The sequence below is a fragment of the Neophocaena asiaeorientalis genome, unplaced genomic scaffold (genome assembly GCF_003031525.2).
Source record: "Neophocaena asiaeorientalis asiaeorientalis breed wild unplaced genomic scaffold, Neophocaena_asiaeorientalis_V1.1 scaffold578, whole genome shotgun sequence".
In the NCBI taxonomy this organism is placed as follows: Eukaryota; Metazoa; Chordata; class Mammalia; order Artiodactyla; family Phocoenidae; genus Neophocaena; species Neophocaena asiaeorientalis.
Genome location: NW_020174932.1, coordinates 37,604 through 56,361, shown reverse-complemented (window position 1 = coordinate 56,361; position 18,758 = coordinate 37,604). Strand labels below are relative to the sequence as shown.

Below are 18,758 nucleotides of genomic sequence, written 5' to 3'. Positions count from 1 at the left end.
TTTAATTGGTAATATTTGTATATAAGGATATGGTATAATTAAGACAATACAGTAGTATGATTAAGAACTAAGGATTGGAAGAAAACACTCATTTATATGATACGTAATACATGCTTATAGAAAAACCAGAAAGGACAGATAACAAAAAGGAAAATCACCCATGATACAAACACTCTTTACTTTTGGTGTCTATGTTTTTCCTTCTGACTTTTTTTTCATTTTTAATGACATTTGCTGTTTTCTTTCTAATTTTACAAGCAATACATGTTCATGTGTGCAAGCAATATGTACTTTAAAAAGTTCTGACTTTTTAAAAACCAAAATGGCTTATTTTATAGTGTTTGTAGCTTTGTTTATATGTTGTGAATATTTTTCTATGCCAACAAATATACATTATTTTTAGTGACTGCATAATATTTCATTGAATGACTATGCTGTGATTTATTAAGGTTTTTTGCTGGTATGTGCATCTTTCAAACAATGCTGTAATTTCATATGACAACAACAGTAATTGATACACTTACATATTATTAGGTTACATATTAATTATGTGTTAGATATTATGTGTTTTATATATAATAAACTTATTATGTCCCTATAAGTTTTGCAAATTATTCTATTTTATAGATAAGGAAACTGAGGCCCAGAGACATTGTTGTTTGCCCAAGGTTATGTAGCTGGCAGATGGCAAAGCCAGGATGACCTAGGCATTCTAGCTCCAGAATTCATTTTCTTTATGAGAAAAGTATATTTCACGTTCGATAATTAACTTGAAGATGCTTCAGTGCCCCAGTTTCCCTTATATATAAAGAATAGGTAATTAAACCTACTCTTTCTTCCTTATCATTCATTGTTTCTTTTTTCATTTTTCTTGGTTTAAATACATTTTTATGATTGTTTTTATTATGTAAAAATTTCATACATATTCAAGAATAGAATAGTATAATGAACCCTCATCCAGCATTAAAAATTATTAATACTCACTAATCAGAGTCCCACCTGATCTTTTTCAAGCAAATCACAGATAATATATCATTTTAGAATGTATATCTAAAAGGATATATAACCACAGTGCCATCATTTTCACCTCTACAACTATTCGTAATAATTTCTTAATATTATATAGCTTGTCAACGTTCAAGTGTCTCAATTTTCTTTTATATGTTTTATTTTACTGTTTGTTGGACTTTTCCAGTTGAAACCCTGTGGTGTCATTCAACATGCTCCTGCATCCCCTATTTTTTCTGTAAACCAGTAGTTAGATATAGAGGCTTGATTAGATTCAGGTTAGCTTAGGAGTGGCAGTGGTCATTTTTTGGGCCAGCTTTTTCATAGGTCGTATGTGCTTCTTACTGCATCTTATCAGAAGACATACAATTCTGGTTGTCCCCTTTTTATTATATTAAGATTCATCAGTGTGTTTATATGTTGTCAGCTTATCCGTTAGGAAGCTTTCCCACAGCTTTTCACCTACTGATTTTAGCAGCTATTAAAATTGTCTAAATGCATTATTCATCAAGGGTGGAAAAGTAGTGATATTCTACATCTGTCATTCTGCATTTATTAGTTGGAATTTGTCTAAAAAGAACTTTCCTATGTCAACTGTTTAGTTACCCTATGTACAGTTCATACAGGAAAGACAGGATACATGCTTCAATCTTTGTCTTTACTAATTTTCGGATGAGTTGGTTTAGCTTCCTCCAATTGTGACCAAGAAATTTAAGGGGATTAAAATAAAACTGTAATGTGATTTGGCTTAGTGCAGTGCTAAATATAGCCCCCATGCTAAATAATAGTTTAGTAATACTTGCTGGTTGATTTTTTATTCATTGATTTTCAAAGAGAGGTGATCTTGGACTAGATCATATATATAAAATAAGCTGGATAGGGACTTCCCTGGCAGTCCATTGGTTAAGACTCCAAGCTTCCACTGCAGGGGGCATGGGTTCAATCCCTGGTCGGGGAACTAAGATCCTGCATGCTGCGTGGTATGGCCAAAATAAATAAATAAATGAAATAAGTTGGATAATTAGGGAGGTACCTCATTCTTCATGTTTGTGTGTGTGTGTCTTTATATACATGTATAAATATTTAAAATATATCTTAAAATTTTACCTATAAGAATTTACCTAATTCATATTGTTGGTTCCTGTACTTTCTTATAGATTTTGAGTGTATCTTGGATAAAAGGAAAAAACCTATTCCGTATGGAAGCCATAATACAACTTTGGGAAAACTACCAAAAATACGCTCGGAATTAAATACTCAAATAGCTGGATCAAGACTGCCACCAGGAGCTGAAAAGTACCTTTCTTAGTTTCAGATTTTGTTATCTAAATGTTAAATTTGGCACGATTTAATGAACTCACCTATCAAGGATTATTTATAGTAGAATCTGCTCCTCATGTATCTCATGCATGCTACCCACATACCTTTGCTTTTCTTGTGCTTTCTGCTTTAATCTCCATCCTTCATTGTCCAAAGCCTAGCAATATCTAAAGCACTAACCTTCAAGTTGTCCTCAGTGGAAATAAATAGTGTCTTCTTCTTTGGACCTCCCATGCCTCTCTACTTTTCGGATAGCACATAGCTGCTTCCTACACTGCATTACAGTTACATACTATGTATCATATGTTCTTTGTTAAACTATAAAGTGTGTCCTTTTATTTTTGTATCCCTCACAGTGCCTTACATATGGTAGGTGCATAATAAATACGTATTGGACAAAGAAACAAATAGATGAAAGCATGCAGATACTTACTATAATTTGGTTTAATTCTAATGAATCGGATTACTTGTCATTAATTACTAATTTAAGTAGAAAAATAACTTAGTATACTCATTTATTCATTTGGCGGTTTTTAGTTTATAAAGATGCACCCTTGTTCCTGAAAGGCTTATAATTTTTCAGTTTCTCAATTTCAGAAGTAAATATTTATTTTCATCTTATGTAGGATAGCTTTGGAATTTTTGGATTCAAGAGCATTTTGTAGAAACATCCCTCATTTAAAAGGAAAATCTGCTATGAAAAAACGACACTTGGAAATTTTGGGCTATCATGTAATTCAGGTATGAAATACTTATGTAATATTAGCCTTTAAAAAACCCAGAGACACTGGCTTTACACGTGTCCCCTTTTAAGGTGAAAGTTGTAGAATTACCTTTTTTTTTAATATTAAAAAAAGCTATATTAAAATCTCTGAAATAGAACACCCTCTGTTTTTTTTTAAGAATAGTAAATAAAAATAATTTTAAAAATTGTCTCTAGAAGATCTCTTGATTTTTATATTCCTCTTACAATAAAGAGAGGCACTATGGAGATGGATGGAGTGATAAGAGAAAAAGGCTAGTGTATAAATATAAGAAAGGCACATGGGAAAAAATGTCGATTGTTGGTATTGTAGGAACAGGAGGATGAAAGGAGCTGTGAAGCAGAAAAGGGTCTTCCAGGTGTTGTCAAGAAGAAGGCAACCTTCCAAATAGGGTTCAAAGGCTATGCTTATGTAAACTAATGTCTTAGGGTTCCTATAGCTCTTCTCAGTATTCTTAGAGGTCTTCCCTGATGTTTTTTGCTGCTGCTTTTGATCTTTCATTCAGACTACATTACTTATTTTACAGATCCCTCATTTTGAATGGAACTCTATGGCACTGTCAACAAAGAATGCTCGAATGGACTACCTGAGAGAACGGATATTTGGAGAAGGCAAATCATCATCATAGTTTTTACTGAAAATTAGTTATCATGGTGTGTCATATTTGGACTTATTTTAATTAAGTGGCTTGATTCAATTAAAAATTAATGTAGAATTGATTTCTAGGTCAATTAATACCTATTAAAATAAACACATTTTACAGTGGACTACTTTCTCTACTATCTAGTTGGGAAATTGTTTAAAATTCTTAATATAAAAGACATGTAGCTTTTAAGAAACTTAAGTAGTTTACAGTTCATTCTTTGAGTACATACTATGTGGCAGGAACTATATTATTTTATTATTTTTAATTTTTTTAAAATTTAAATGAGACCCATTTATTATACTCCTTAAATAGCATTTCCAAAGTTTTCTTACAGCATACAATCTTTTATATAATGCATAGGATTCTTGTTATATCTTGAAGCATGAGGAAAGGTTTTTGCTATTTTAAACATTTTTAGAAAATGCAGATGTACATATTTCATTCTCCAATTTCATTTGTAGTAGAAAACAAGTGTAAAGTTACCTCAACAATGCAAAGGAAAGGATTAGTAAACTCAGATTTAGGAAGCTTCTTTACAGTTGATTGAGACAGATTAACAAAAGGAATAATCTGTTCAATTTAAGATTTAATTTCTTAGAAAATGGTTTTAAGCTCTGATCATTACATTGAAGATTCAATAACTTTGGGGTTTTGATTCCCATTGCTAATCTCTTGGACAATAACATAGTGAATAATTTCTACATGAATCTGTATAGCCTTTTTAAAAACAATAAATTAAAGCCCTATTATCCAAACAGACCACCTCCCTATCTATTATGGTTTTTCACCTTGTTTATAGCTTAGACAGTTTGAAGAGATTTAACCGTGTTGCTAGGCAACTAGCTCCTGAAGCATAACGTATTTCTTTCAACATTCCAGCCCATTCTTTTTTATCATCTTCATACCTGATGGAGAAAAAGAAAGCAATCAGTAAGTTGTTTTTAAGTAGGTAGTTCTATAGATTTCCCTGTGTTGAATATACAAATGTTGTTCTCCGAGAAAACCCTACTGGCTTTTACCCAGAGGAGGATGCACCTGACTTGCAGACTAACAAACACTTGAATTCCTCCAAAAGTACGCATTCTCTGAGCATATGCCCATATTACTGGCATGGTATTTAATCTGGATGCTTAGGCAGTTAAGCCTTCTGCGGGAATCAGATACCGTCCAGAGATGACGGGTAACAGACAGGCAATTAATCTTTCACCTTTGGACTGCTAAAGATGGCTGGTCCCCATGAGTCAAGGTCACCAAAGAGTAAGAACTGGGAAGAGCAGGGACTGTTAGTCACTTTGATTATGATTTCAGCTGTTCCCATACACTAGTGCTCAGCATGGTACATGACACTAGTGGTCACTCTGTAAGAAGCCATTCTCTTTATTGTCCTGTGTGAGTACTACTCTTACACTTGACATTAGGTAAGAACTGGTTGTCCCCTCTGAATATTCAGGGTTATAAAGATACAGACAACTTGGGTTCCTTTGAGACCTGTGTGCTTTTCCTCTGCCTGATGCCTGGAATGCCATCTCTGCATGAGAAACTCCTAAACACTGTTTCCTTTCTGAAGCCTTTCTCACCTTCCTCAAGCAGTTTGTTGTTTTCTCTTCATTTCTCACAGTGTCCTTTGTATGGTATCCGTTATAACAATTATCCTTCTATTTTAATTTTTTCCCCTATATTTATGTCCTCAACAAGCTCAAAAGTACATATATCTTATTCACATTGCTATCTTCCCTCCTCCAGAAGCTATCAGTACTTGGCATGTAGGAAATACTCCCAAATCATTCTACAAGGAGTGAGTAAGATTTAAAATAATTTTAAAATTAGCTGATGCCTATCTGACTTACATCAGTGGTCCAAATTTAACAGCTGTACAGCTGTACTGTGCACTGAGTGATTTTTATGTAGGGAAAAGTAGACAAAAAATATTTTACCACTAATCAGGAAAAGAACCTTGATTATCTATATAAAATTTGGAGCAACAAATTAAAAGATAAAGAACAGTTTTAAATGATCTAATGAAAAAGTGACCACATTTAAGCAATAGGAGGTTGAGGTTAAATGAGGCCTAAAAGCATTTGCTTCCTGGCAGTTATATTTTTTACTTTCAGCTTGGTCAGTCCTACATAATGGAATGATTTCAAGAAAACATATGAGAAATGGAAATTATTTTTTACATCACAGTAAGAAGGTCTATAGATTTAGAATGTAGTACACTGTTATTTTCATCTCTGCATGTGTGAATTCACTAGGAAGTTGAGGGCAAGTGGGTAGCCACTTCTCTGTAGGTCAGTGGCTTTCAACTTATCGCATATCAAAGTCACCTGGAGGGCTTGTTAGAACACAGTTTGCTGGCCCCTACCTCCAGAGGTTCAGTAGGTCTGCGGGGTGAGGACTAAAGATTTGCACAAGTACTCAGGTGGTGCTGATGCTGCCTTGGGAACCACTGCAGATCATTGGTTCTCAAACTTAACTCGCAAATTGGAACTACCTGGAGACATTTAAAATGTTGATGCCTGGGTCCCACCCCTAGAGATTGACTTTTTTGAAGTTCCCAAAGTGATTCTAATATGCAGCAAGGTTTGAGAATTATTGCCCCAGATTTTATTACCTAAATGGAAAATACCAGTACCTAAAGTTAAAATTTTACAGCCAAGCAGATGATGATGAATGCCCCCTCCTCTTGCCTTTCCCAAATCCAGTGATTCTGAAGTTTGTCTGCACATTAGAATCATCTGGGGATCTTTTGGAAGTTCCAAAGCCCAAACTAAATCCCAGGTCAATTAAGTTACAATCTATAGAGGGGAACAGAGGCAGCGTCAGTGCTTTTTGAAGTTCCCGAGGTGATTCCAATGAGCAAGCAGTTTTGAGAAGCACTGCTTAATCACAAAAATAAACCATAATGAGAATCCCTTCTGCTAAAATTACCAGGAGATGCTGTACTTTCCTTTTCCTGCAGTATTCTGTTGAAGCAACTTGGCTTTTTTTTTTTTTTGCGGTATGCAGGCCTCTCACTATTGTGGCCTCTCCCATTGCGGCGGAGCACAGGCTCTGGACGCGCAGGCTCAGCGGCCATGGCTCACGGGCCCAGCCGCTCGGCGGCATGTGGGATCCCCCTGGGCCGGGGCACAAACCCATGTCCCCTGCATTGGAAGGCGGACTCTCAACACTGTGCCATCAGGGAAGCCTGCAACTTGGCTTTTGATCACCATTAGGATCCAGAGTGGCTCATGTGGTGTTCAGCTGAAAGCACCATTCCTTAACATAAGTGTTTCTCAAGGCTTGCTGCATGTTAGAATCACCTGGAAGGTTTTAAGAACTAGTGATGCCCAGGCCCTGCCTGCAGAAACTGATTTAATTGGTCTGCATGAAGGCCCAGGCACTGGTATATTTTAAAAGCAGCCAGGGGACTTCCCTGGTGGTCCAGTGGTTAAGACACCACGCTCCCAATGCAGGGGGCGTGGATTCAATCCCTGGTCAGGGAAGTAAGATTCCACATGCCGCGCAGTGCGGCCAAAAAATAAATAAAAGCAGCCAGGGTCAAGAATCACTGCCTATTCACTCTTAGTACCCATCCCCATTTTCCAAAAACCCTAACCTTCCCAGCCCTCCATTATTTCATATTTTTTTCTGCTGCTTTCCAGTCTTTTCCCATCTCATCCTCTTGCTAGGTCTAACCTCTTCCGCTGGAAATTTCCAGTTTCTTTATCTTCTTCCCTCTTTTTTGGAGGAAGAAAGGTCATAGTTAACTTCCTTTATTTTTTAAATAAATTTATTTATTTTATTTATTTATTTTTGGCTGCATCGGGTCTTTGTTGCTGTGCGCAGGCTTTCTCTAGTTTTGGCGAGCAGGGGCTACTGTTTGCTGCGGTGCATGGGCTTCTCATTGTGGTGGCTTCTCTTGTTGCGGAGCACAGGCTCTAGGTGCATGGGCTTCAGTAGTTGTGGATCGCGGGCTCTAGAGCACAGGCTCAGTAGTTGTGGCGCATGGGCTTAGTTGCCCCATGGCATGTGGGATCTTCCCGGACCAGGGATCGAACCCGTGTCCCCTGCACTGTCAGGCGGATTCTTATCCACTGCGCCACAAGGCAAGTCCCAGTTAACTTCCTTTTATAGCCACTTTTTCTTGCCCCCTACACAGTTAGTTACTGTTACAGCAACATAAGGAAATGATGTCTGATGCACAAAATAATTGTTTGGTTAAGCTGCCAGCCTTTCAGCCTTCCAGTTTACCAGCTGGGAATAAGGCATGTACTGGTTCAGGTATAGAACAAATGTTACCTACTTTTCACTCTCAGGCTCAGTGTTATGCCTTCACTGATCACTCTTCCAAAGCTGTACTCATACACTTAAATGTGTAAGCAAATCACCCACTAATCTTGTTAAAATTAAGATTCAGATTGAGTAGGTCTGGGTTGGGGCTTGGGATTCCGCATTTCTAAGAAGCTCGCAGGAGATGCCAACACAGCTGGTCCACAGACCATACTTCGAGTACCAAGGTTCTGGACAATCTGGTGACAGGCCAGGTAAGGGTATCCAGACTTGGGAGTGGGGCTGGCCTTTAAACTGACAGGTAAAGCGTAAGTCTGGCAGTTTCTGGATGAGTATACAGCATGAACTCATGCTCACCTCAGGCAACTGAGATTTACCTCCTGTAAACTTAGATCAGCAAGCATGGTGCCTGGGCTGAAGACAGCACATGTGGTGACCTGATAGTGACCAGACGTCTGCACACTGTATGCCCTGCCCCAGCTATGTTACTATGTGACTTTCTTCCATGACACAAGTTACACTTCCGCTCTCAAGACTTCTGGATACACTGGTCCTCTACGTGACATTCACTGCATTAGAAACTATGGTAAACTACACACACACACACACACACCTTTTTAAATACATTCATTTTAAGCTTAACTGTAAAATAGTTCAATTGAGTAACAACTGCAAGTGTTATACTTGGGAGACCTACCCAGCACCTATCTTGGAGGTCAAGTGGATTGCTACTTTTCACTTTTCTAAAAAGCTTTTATAACTGAATCCTCAGAAAATTGGAAAAATACTTAAATTAGATTCAAAATAGAGTTCATGAATCATGGAAAACTCAAGAGTTTAAGTGTTTATTCCAGACTCTGTCTTCTTAGGAAATAAAGTACTCTCTGGGAGAAAGGTAAGTGGTTTGGAAGCCTTTGCTCTACTGGATGCCTAGAGCGTTCATTTCACTTTTAAAGCTGGAAGGGAGCTTAAAGGATCAGTTGTCCAACTCTCAATTTCTGATTAATAGGCCCCGATAAGTTCTTTCCCAAGCTCACAGCTAACTAGAAGCAGTACTTGATTAAGTAAGTGGCAATGTGTAAAAGTTCAACAGGTTCAAAGAGTGTTTAGTTTACTATCAAGAAGTAGCATACAGGGCTTCCCTGGTGGTGCAGTGGTTGAGAGTCTGCCTGCCGATGCAGGGGACACGGGAAGATCCCATGTGCCGTGGAGCGGCTGGGCCCGTGAGCCATGGCCGCTGAGCCTGCGCATTTTGGGAAAGTCTGGCTTCCTATTCAAAATTATTTTATCTTATTTGATTTAATATTTGGTTCAGAAAATTGGGGTGAAGAAAACTTACTTCCATATGTCATTGACTTCAGTGGGTGCAAATTCTTTAGACTCCAGCTGAATCATGGCAAAACCACCAATGGCATACAGGGATCCAGCCAGGCTGACCAAACCGATGGAACTTCTTTCTTGGGGAAATTCAGTCATTACTTCCCACCTAGTAATTATTGAAGATACAGTTAATGTAAAACTTTAAAAAATGCCAAATGTATTTACCGAACAATTATAGGAAATTATAATTAAAAACTTCAAGTAGCATAAACATCCAAAATTAGAAGATTAAATTTGCTACTGGAAAATATCTAAATATTCCTTTATTTGAAAGATGTAACCAAATTAGATTTTAAAGCCCTCAATATGTCAATCCAAGAATACTTCACCTTCATTAGTTAGCACCTTCAGCAGTGGTTATCAAACTGTATGCCATAAATAGTGGAGCTTTGAGGGACTTCCCTGGCGGTCCAGTGGTTAAGACTCTGTGCTTCCCCTGCAGCGGGCACGGGTTCAATCCCTGGTTGGAAAACTAAGATCCCACATGCTGTGCAGTGTGGCCAAAAAAAAAAAAAATAGTGGAGTTTTGGGGGGAAGTTCTAGGGCTCCTAGGCCCTACTGTGTTGGATTTCATTTGAATGCTAATACGAATTTTTAAAAACTGATCTCCATAGTGTCTCAAGAAATCTCCAAACCCTTTTTTTTTTTTTTTCCGGTACGCAGTCCTCTCATGCCTCTTCTCCCCATGTCCTAATTGGAAAGCTTAATTTTTATCCAAAGTTAGAAATTAAAACATATAGTGATTCATATTCTGTAGTAAGAGATGGCAGCTTACTTATTGGTGGTGAGGTCAAAAGCTTCAACTGAAGCTGAAAGACCATCTTCAGTGACACCTCCAGCAATCACAATTTTGCCTTTATGAACTGCCACTCCAAACATGGAACGAGGGGTTTTCATTGGAGCCAGATCTTTCCAGTCTCCTCTTTTGGGGTTGTAGGTAAACATCCTGTTTGTACACTTTCTGTAAACATAAAATACAACAAAATGGTCCTTTTAGAAGCTTGCTTTTTTGAAAGAAGCAACTTCACTAATCACTTACCTTTGCTTCTCGTTTGAAATATGTAGTATAATGAGGATCAGGAAAATTCTTAATCTGAACATATATCACCAAGCAAAGGACAATTCCAAATATGAGGACTAAAGCTATTTTAAATCTTAATTACACTACTGGAAGGTAGGGTCCTTTACTTTTGGCAATTGCCTAGAGGCCCAGGCAGAGTAGATTTTAATCCTATCTGCTACTAAATTCAATACACAATAGAGTTAACAAAAATTCATAAACCCTTTATTGTGCCTCAGTAACAAAGACGTTTATTCATTTCATTATCTGAATATCCTAAGAATGAATCAGTTAACTTAAGAAATAACTAGGTGTGAATGTACCTATTTTAAATGTAACTGCAATATGATGGCTCATTTTATTTTAGTCTACCACTAATATACCAATGCATTTTAAGAAATCTGGGACTAAAGATTAGACAACTAGTCATCTGAGCTGATGGGTAATGAAAACAATTTTGTATGCTAAATGGTACCAGAAAAACCTGGACTTACCTGAATTATCCTTCTTAGTATGTTGTTATGATTCCATAATTTACTGATGGGAGTTCGAATTCCAAATAAGAATTGATTAAGTGGATATATTTGGTAAAGCCAAAAAGCAACCAAACAAAATCTCAACTTTTTGTGAGGACAATTTTTTTTAGTTTTATAAAAGACCAGATATCTGGAGTAGAAGCATTTCCTCTAATATATGACTATGAGTATTATCTTAAAACTCCTCCATAAGAACACGATCCAAAATCATGTTCTTCAAATGCAGTGGCGATAACTAGTATAATTCAGTGCTTATTTTAGGTAATGACTCTTTTCAAAGTTCTTGACTTTGGCATTTGTCAAGCAATGTTCTGGGTTTTTTTGTTTGTTTGTTTGTTTTTAAAGGGAACTTTATTTATTTATGGCTGCATTGGGTCTTCGTTGCTGCGCGGGCTTTCTTTAGTTGCAGCGAGCAGGAGTTACTCTTCGTTGCTGTGCACGGGCTTCTCACGTGGTGGCTTCTCTTGTTTCAGAGCACGGGCTCCAGGCACGTGGGCTTCAGTAGCTGTGGCACGGGGGCTCAGTAGTTGTGGCGCACGGGCCTAGTTGCTCTGCAGCATGTGGGATCTTCCCGGACCAGGGCTCGAACCCGTGTCCCCTGCATTGGCAGGTGGACTCAACCACTGTGCCACCAGGGAAGCCCGCAATGTTGTTTTGGTTAATCATATTTTCAAGATTAATGTATTCTTACTGACAAGACCTGCATGCTTCTTACTGACACATCAATTTCCTAGTTACTAATACTACTTGAAGGAAACAATTTAAATCATTTGGCAGAGTCACTATGTTTCCAGTCATAACACTGCTTAATACAGATTTTCCATTCTATTACTCAGGAAAAATGTTCCAAACAAGATTTTGCTCTGAGTGTGTTTATAATATGGCCTTCCTTTAAATGTTTATTTGATGGGAATATCTGGCATTAAGGAGGACATCAAAATTTCAGAATATATTATCTTTGAATATGGACAGACTGTATAAAAACCCTTTGCTTTTAAAAATCATATTTTCTGTAATATATGTCATTTTAATTGAGTAATAGTCATTAACTATTAACTGCACAACATACAGTTCTTTAATTCTAGTACATTTCCATATTTTACTCTCCTTTCCTGCTTTGCCCTTAAATTCTTAATTCTGACTCCCTTTCCAGGATTGGGCATCTCTTGAACAAACTGGGTAAATGATACAAGCCAAATTAGGCAGAGTTTTCAGGGGCAGGAAATTTGTTCTCACTATTGAAGCTAAAAATCTTCATTTTACCAGACAGGCTACTGGCTTAACTGACTGACTTCTGGAGCACTCTAAACTCACTTCTCCCTTGGGGGTATAAGATCTCTTTCCTAATTACCTATCCCTTGAGAAGTACCTAGAAAGCAAGTTATATGAAACTTCATCCTCTTTTTCTCATAAGAGATTGGGTGCTACTGGGTATATCAGGTATATCTATTCTGTTTGATCAGTGCCTGCTTGTGACCAGTTGTTAAATATTTTGAATATCACCTGTCCAGGAGTAAATAAGTGAAACATTGCTGAGGAAAGAACTGCCCCCTTTTCAGTCCCCAGTCACCAGTTTCAAACTCAACTATCTAAATTCTCTCTGATGAATGTAAAGTACAAATCCATGATTTTTAAGCACTATTGTTTTAATAGTTATATTTAAAATATTATATTAAAGAGATACACTTAATTTGTATCTACTTATGGCTAAATGAATAAAAAGCCCACTGGTTTTAATGTAGTAAAATATAATTATAAATTAGCCAAATAAAAGGCTTGATTATGTTCCTAAATGCTGCTTTTCCACTGTAAGAATGCTTATGATGGAGATATTATGTTTGTTCTTAGCAATATGCTGGGCATACAGAAATTGACTTTAGCAACTTTAAAACTGTATACAGTTTTCCTTCATCAATCATTTTAAATATCCTCCAATAGCTTTTTGAAATTTTACTTTCAAAATGTTATGGGTGAGAACCAAGTCCTATTTCAGCGTGTAGATTCAAGTGAAAACAGGAAGGAACCCTTGTAATAAAAAAATCACTTGGATATAAACCATAAGGAGATGTCAGGGTACTTACTTGTCATCTGTCTTTCCTCCGAGACAATATATCATCCCCTTATGTGAAATCACACTATGGCCATAGACTTTGATAGGAAGTTTTTTAACTTCATTCCATTTGGCTGCCCTAAAATCAGAAGATAGAATTTATATGCTTTCAGTGAACTTCAGTTTCTAAAATTATGATTTTGATATAGGCACTCATATACCTGAATGCTTAGGAAACGAGAATGTCATGCCAACTTACACGGGATCATAGCACAATACTGAATCCAGTGAAGCCTCTGTTTGAAGGTCTTTGCCTGCAACTACATAGATTTTGTCATCTACTTCTCCCAGACCGAAGAGACACCTGGCTGAAGGCAGAGGTGGAAGTCCAACCCACTCAGATGCTACATTATCAAGCTGAAAGAAAGAATATATGAGGAATTGTGGAGCTTGTTACAGATGTACCAAAAAATATGCTATACTTTGTTGTTTAGAATTCATTGAGATAGTCAAAGTTCTCAAAAGTAAAACTACAACCCCAAAAGGATCATATTTTACCTTTGAATTACTGAGAAAAATAAGAAAAGCTACTTGGCCTACCAAAATAGCTAAAAGTACTCAAACCTGCAGAACTTGAAGAAAGAGAAAATAAAATAGTCACCGGAGATGAGTTAAGAACTGTGAGATTTCTTGTTAAATTTTCTTCCCATGTTGCCTTGTTCAGGTTTGAACAAGGACTCATAATACTTTTAGGATACTGGGGAAAAAGAGGGTCACAGTATGTGACTGAACCCCGCATGCTATATTTAACATGCTCCCAAGCTGGCGCCCGGGACAGCTGGACCTGTCGCTCAGTTCACAGACAGCTGGGGCACTAGGCATTATTTTTCTTTCCTTCAACATTTTTAGGTTCTCCATGCTTCACTTTATTACTTCGGATATAGGCAGGTGTTATAGCCTATAACTTCCTAGCCTTTTTCAGGGAGTCATTTAAAATACCCTTCTCTCTCTCTCGCGTTTATATTAGGAAGTAACTTTGCTTTTTTTTGCTACTGCCAGTTCTACAAGCCTAAGACAGCGCTCCAAGAGCCCACGCTCTGGGATAGGTGATTCTGATATGGCTGGCATCAGCTTTAGCACTTACTATTGGTAATTTTAAGATTTTCCACTTTGCATTTTAGGACACCAAAGCACAAGAAAACTGCTTTCTGAGGGTGCACATTCACAGATTTGTTGTCCTCTCTAGTGCTACTTCTATGCAGTCGAAGAAAAAGGAATAAAACCCAGAATAATTGGATACCAAGGATAGATGCAGATATTAAAGTCTGTGGTATAGGGAGGGGTCCCTATGGAAGCCTATCTCTATCTGGTCTAGTAACCGTGGTTAAAGCAAAGTACTATTTAAAACTAGCAGAGATGACCGGTTTGATCCCCACACATACACTGTTAGTTTGCAGTCACAAATTTCAACATCCAGACTGTGATCACTAATGTTTTCTTTTTTTCTTTTTTTTTTGCGGTACGCGGGCCTCTCACTGCTGCGGCCTCTCCCGTTGCGGAGCACAGGCTCCGGACGCGCAGGCTCAGCGGCCATGGCTCACGGGTCCAGCCGCTCCGCGGCACGTGGGATCTTCCCGGACGGGGGCACGAACCCGTGTCCCCTGCATCGGCAGGCGGACTCTCAACCACTGCGCCACCAGGGAAACCCTGTTTTCAAATTTCTTGAAAAAAAATTATTTATCAATAAAGTGGTATGTAGTATAGTACCAGTAATAATGAGCATTTATGGAGTTTTTACTCTGTGATAGGCTTCATACTAAATGCTTGACACAGATAATCTCATCTAGTCCTCCAGGATAGGGACTTTTATTTTCTCCATTTTACATATGAGGAAACTGAGGTACAGAAAGTTTAAATAATTTGCACAAACTCACAGAGCTTTTAAGTGATACTTGATGCAAGCTATACAAATTCATAGTTTGTCTTTTTATAATGGGAACAGCAGCCATCATGATCCCAAACCGGAGGGTTTACAGCCCACACTACACAATACTGTCTACATACCCATACTACCCTGGATAGGGCACTTCCTACAGCAGATGAGACAGCAGACTGCCTGCCAGGCTTTTTTACAGATGAGCTGTCAAGCTATTTAACCTCTCTGGCTTCAGTTTTCTCACCCTTAAAATTAGAGTTTGGACCTAGATTACTTTAAGATGTGGTGTTCAAAGATTTGATGAAACTATTAAGTCTATGGAAAAAACTGGCTCTTACCTAGGTAAAAAAATTCTCATAATCTAATTCTAGTATACAATCAAAGGTCATATGAATCCTAACTTAATACATTTTAAACAGAGGTGACCAAGCAGAAAATACAAAGCCTGAGATTCTCATACATATATTTTCTTGTGAGTCATAACCCTCTTTTACAGTCAGGTGTTTTTATCCTGGCATCTTGTCCCACTATTTGTGCCTTTTAGAAGGAGCAAGGCATGGGAAATGACAGGGAGTCGACCCTTTCAACTTTGTATAACCTTTTGTAGCCAAAAGGAACAACATCAAGCAGGTTTCAGAAATGAGAGGCTGTGTCAATAAAAGCAAGGGCAGTAACAGGATGGAAGAGAATAAAGATAAGGCTATTAAGTATTCTTTGGGTCTATGATTTCCAGGTATCTGTCTGTATTTTGATGTCATTTTTACTTCCTAGATAAAATTATTGCCTTTTCAATTGAATTTACCCTTCCTGAAATTTATCTGAATTTAAAATTAGGGCTTAGGAAATTTTCTGGCCCACATTCAAATACTTATAAAAATAAAATAGAAGCTGTAATCATATTTCATAGTTAACATTCTTTAATGGAACTTGGAAAATTAAGAACCGTGATTAACATGTATTATTACATTTTTCAAGATTAGAAAAAGCTGGTTAAAGAGTGTGCGTTAGGGCTTCCCTGGTGGTGCAGTGGTTGAAAGTCTGCCTGCCGATTCAGGGGACACGGGTTCATGCCCCGGTCAGGGAAGATCCCACATGCCACGGAGCGGCTGGGCCCGTGAGCCATGGCCGCTGAGCCTGCGCGTCTGGAGCCTGTGCTCCGCAACGGGAGAGGCCGCAACAGTGAGAGGCCCACGTACGGCAAAAAAAAAAAAAAAAAAAGTGTGCTTTATAAATGCACCGTATGTTACACACTTTGAAAGCATTCAGTGACTGTGGTATGACATTCTACACATGCTTATCTTTGGCCTTTCCAACTCAAGTGCCCATAAACCCCAGGCCATAAGTAGCCATGACCTAAACAAACTCTTTTGAACTATCTGTAAGCTACAAAGTACTGGTACTGACATTACTAAAGATGAAGGTTAAGCCACTGACTCCTTCATAAACTGGTAAATATAATGTGTTGATAATATGAAACGAACTCCTTTCAAACAAACTACAAAGAGTGTTAGTTTAGGAGGGTGTGTTTTCTTGGAAACTTCTATGGTTTCATAATACAGATTAAGTTGCCAATATGTCTAAGTACAACTCTGATCCAAATAAATTTGATCATTTATCATAAATATTTCTAAATACAATTAATCCAAATGAGTGACACTTGTGTAGACAGTGTTTCCTAGAAGGTAATCCAAAGCATGTAAAATATGTATACAAGTTCTTTTCATTTTCAACAAAAGTATATTTTAGGCAGTAACCATAAATAAGAGATGAAATGCTACCTCCAGGAACTTCAAATCAGTTCAAGGAAACTTGGAAGAAGGTAGAAAATCTGATCAATTATAACATTTTGTAATGTGTAAAGTACTTTGATTTGGGGAAATACAGTAACCTGTTTTTCAGAAAGAGGACACAAGATTAAATTTCGTTTTTACTAAAATACTGGACTTTAAAGGGTTACAGTCACAATCAACTATAAACATGACATTTTGGGTAAAAGTGCATAAAGAAAATTGTGAGCCATCACTTATACATTAATTAGAACCTCATTCTTTTCCAAAACGTTTATTAAATATTAATAGAACCTCATTCTTTACCAAAACGTTTATTAAATATTAACAAGCAGTTAACTGATTCAAATATTTGTCCGCCCTCCAAGTAATGAAAATTCAAGGGACTGGAATAGCACATCAAGAAGAATAAAATACAAGCAACCTGAATAATTCACAAGTCAGCTAACTAGATGGTGACTAACAGCCTTTCCTTTATGTCTCTACATATATGAAAATATCCTTTCTTACCTGGAAGAAGTACGACTGTAGAGGTTGATCTTTATTTTCTTCATCCACATAGAGGCCTCCTACCACGTACACCTGATTTTGCTGGGTAACAATGCTGGAATGATTTCTGGGGATCTGCTCAGCCAGTGCAGTAAGGTAGCATTCATTTTCCGTGGGATCATAAGCTACTGCAGCTGTGTCATTAACCAAGAGGATGAGGTCTTTGACAAACATTCCATGCCTGGGAATATCGTTCAGGTAACCAGGAAGTAAATCTTCATCACCAACATCACCATTCACCTCACTAGCCCCAGCCTTCTCTGTGTTTTTGCTAGGTTCTGGGAGTTTGCCTGCAAAGGCATCTTTGAGAACTTTGATTTTTTTCTGGAGTTCTGGGTTGCTTTTAATTATATCATCTTTCTCAACACGATCTTTAAAATATTTTTCTGTCATAAGGCGAAAACGGATACAATCAAACACTTCGCTAAGGTTTTTAACCCTGTTTTCTTTGTCTGTTCGCACCCATTTCATCACTGCCTCAAATACAGCTTCTTCCTTTTCTACATTTAGGCTGTCATTGGAAATGACTGAGATCAGCTCCTGTGGAGACAGTTGCATGAAGTCCTCTTCCTTACAAATCTGTAGAAAGCGATCAGACACAAATTCACGGGCAGAGATGGCAAGTCTCGGGCAGTCAAGAAGAAGTCCTAATCTTAGGATAGCTAGACAGTTACCAGGAGCGAGTCTTTTCTGAAGATAAGAAACGCAGACAGTGAACACGGAGGGGATCTGAAAGCGGCTGGCCAATGCAAAAATATCTTGCACATTTCCGTCGTTGAGATCAATACTGGCAGAGTACAGGTACTTAATGATTAAATCCAGTACAGCAGGATCCACATTATCTAGTACTACCTCCTTTTTTTTTGCCTCATCAATTTCAGATAAAAAATACTCACGGAAGTAAGGACTACAAGCTGACAAAATCAATCTGTGGCAAGGAAGATTTTTGTCACCTGCTTTCAGTGTGCAATCGATGAATTTCTTCTCATCCAGGAGATCTTTTAGACCATCCTGAAGAAGGGTGGATTGGTAAAGCCGCAGTTCCTCTGCAAGTTCCCGCTGGGAATCCATTTTGTGAGTAACCTGGGTAAGGAAGGGGACACTAAGGCCTTAGCTCCTCACAGCACACAGGTCTAGCAGTAAAAAGGCAGATCAGTGTGCTTTGCCCAGCCTGAAGCCTTTGCAATTTAATCCCACCAGCTAAATATAGATACCAACTCTAACAAGGGAATTTAGGAGAGCTAGTTTGGAAAGAAGAGTTCTTGCAGCTGTTACAGATTGAAAGGAACAACTGGAACTTTTAATCACTAAGGACACAGCTAAGAAACAAGAGATTTAAATGAAGTGGAAAGCTTTAAAATACATAAAGCATTAGAAGATATGCTAATAAAGGCTACCGCAAGAAAATGTTTATTAAACTAACAGAACACTGAATCATAAAAATGAGTCA

The 18,758-nt window shown here is 37.8% G+C and overlaps 2 protein-coding genes across 4 annotated transcripts in view; one reads left to right on the top strand and one right to left on the bottom strand.

The window, feature by feature from the left end:
- The window catches only part of FASTKD1 (FAST kinase domains 1), a 33,039-nt gene extending 29,180 nt beyond the window's left edge, over positions 1 to 3,859 (top strand). For all 3 annotated transcript variants that reach the window (XM_024761426.1, XM_024761425.1, XM_024761427.1), the window contains 3 exons: positions 2,166 to 2,304; positions 2,955 to 3,069; positions 3,619 to 3,859. In XM_024761426.1, coding sequence (XP_024617194.1) covers positions 2,166 to 2,304; positions 2,955 to 3,069; positions 3,619 to 3,720 — 356 coding nt within the window. In that variant the 3' untranslated portion in view covers positions 3,721 to 3,859. The remainder of the gene's footprint in view (positions 1 to 2,165; positions 2,305 to 2,954; positions 3,070 to 3,618) is intronic.
- Positions 3,860 to 4,277: 418 nt separating this feature from the next.
- KLHL41 (kelch like family member 41) lies at positions 4,278 to 18,455 on the bottom strand. The gene is made up of 6 exons (XM_024761428.1): positions 17,270 to 18,455; positions 13,296 to 13,453; positions 13,068 to 13,175; positions 10,166 to 10,351; positions 9,350 to 9,496; positions 4,278 to 4,643 (listed from the first exon to the last, which is right to left on the bottom strand). The coding sequence occupies exons 1-6, from the start codon at positions 18,377 to 18,379 to the stop codon at positions 4,532 to 4,534; spliced, it is 1,821 nt and encodes a 606-aa protein (XP_024617196.1). The 5' UTR covers positions 18,380 to 18,455; the 3' UTR covers positions 4,278 to 4,531.
- Positions 18,456 to 18,758: the final 303 nt, after the last annotated feature.

Excerpts from the sequence above, each read along its gene's own strand:
- KLHL41 (XM_024761428.1), bottom strand. The coding sequence starts at position 18,379 with ATGGATTCCCAGCGGGAACTTGCAGAGGAACTGCGGCTTTACCAATCC. Across the intron at positions 13,454-17,269 it reads TACAGTCGTACTTCTTCCAG|CTTGATAATGTAGCATCTGA; the intron begins GTAAGAAAGGAT and ends TCTTTCTTTCAG. Across the intron at positions 10,352-13,067 it reads GGAGGAAAGACAGATGACAA|AAAGTGTACAAACAGGATGT; the intron begins GTAAGTACCCTG and ends TTATGTTTACAG.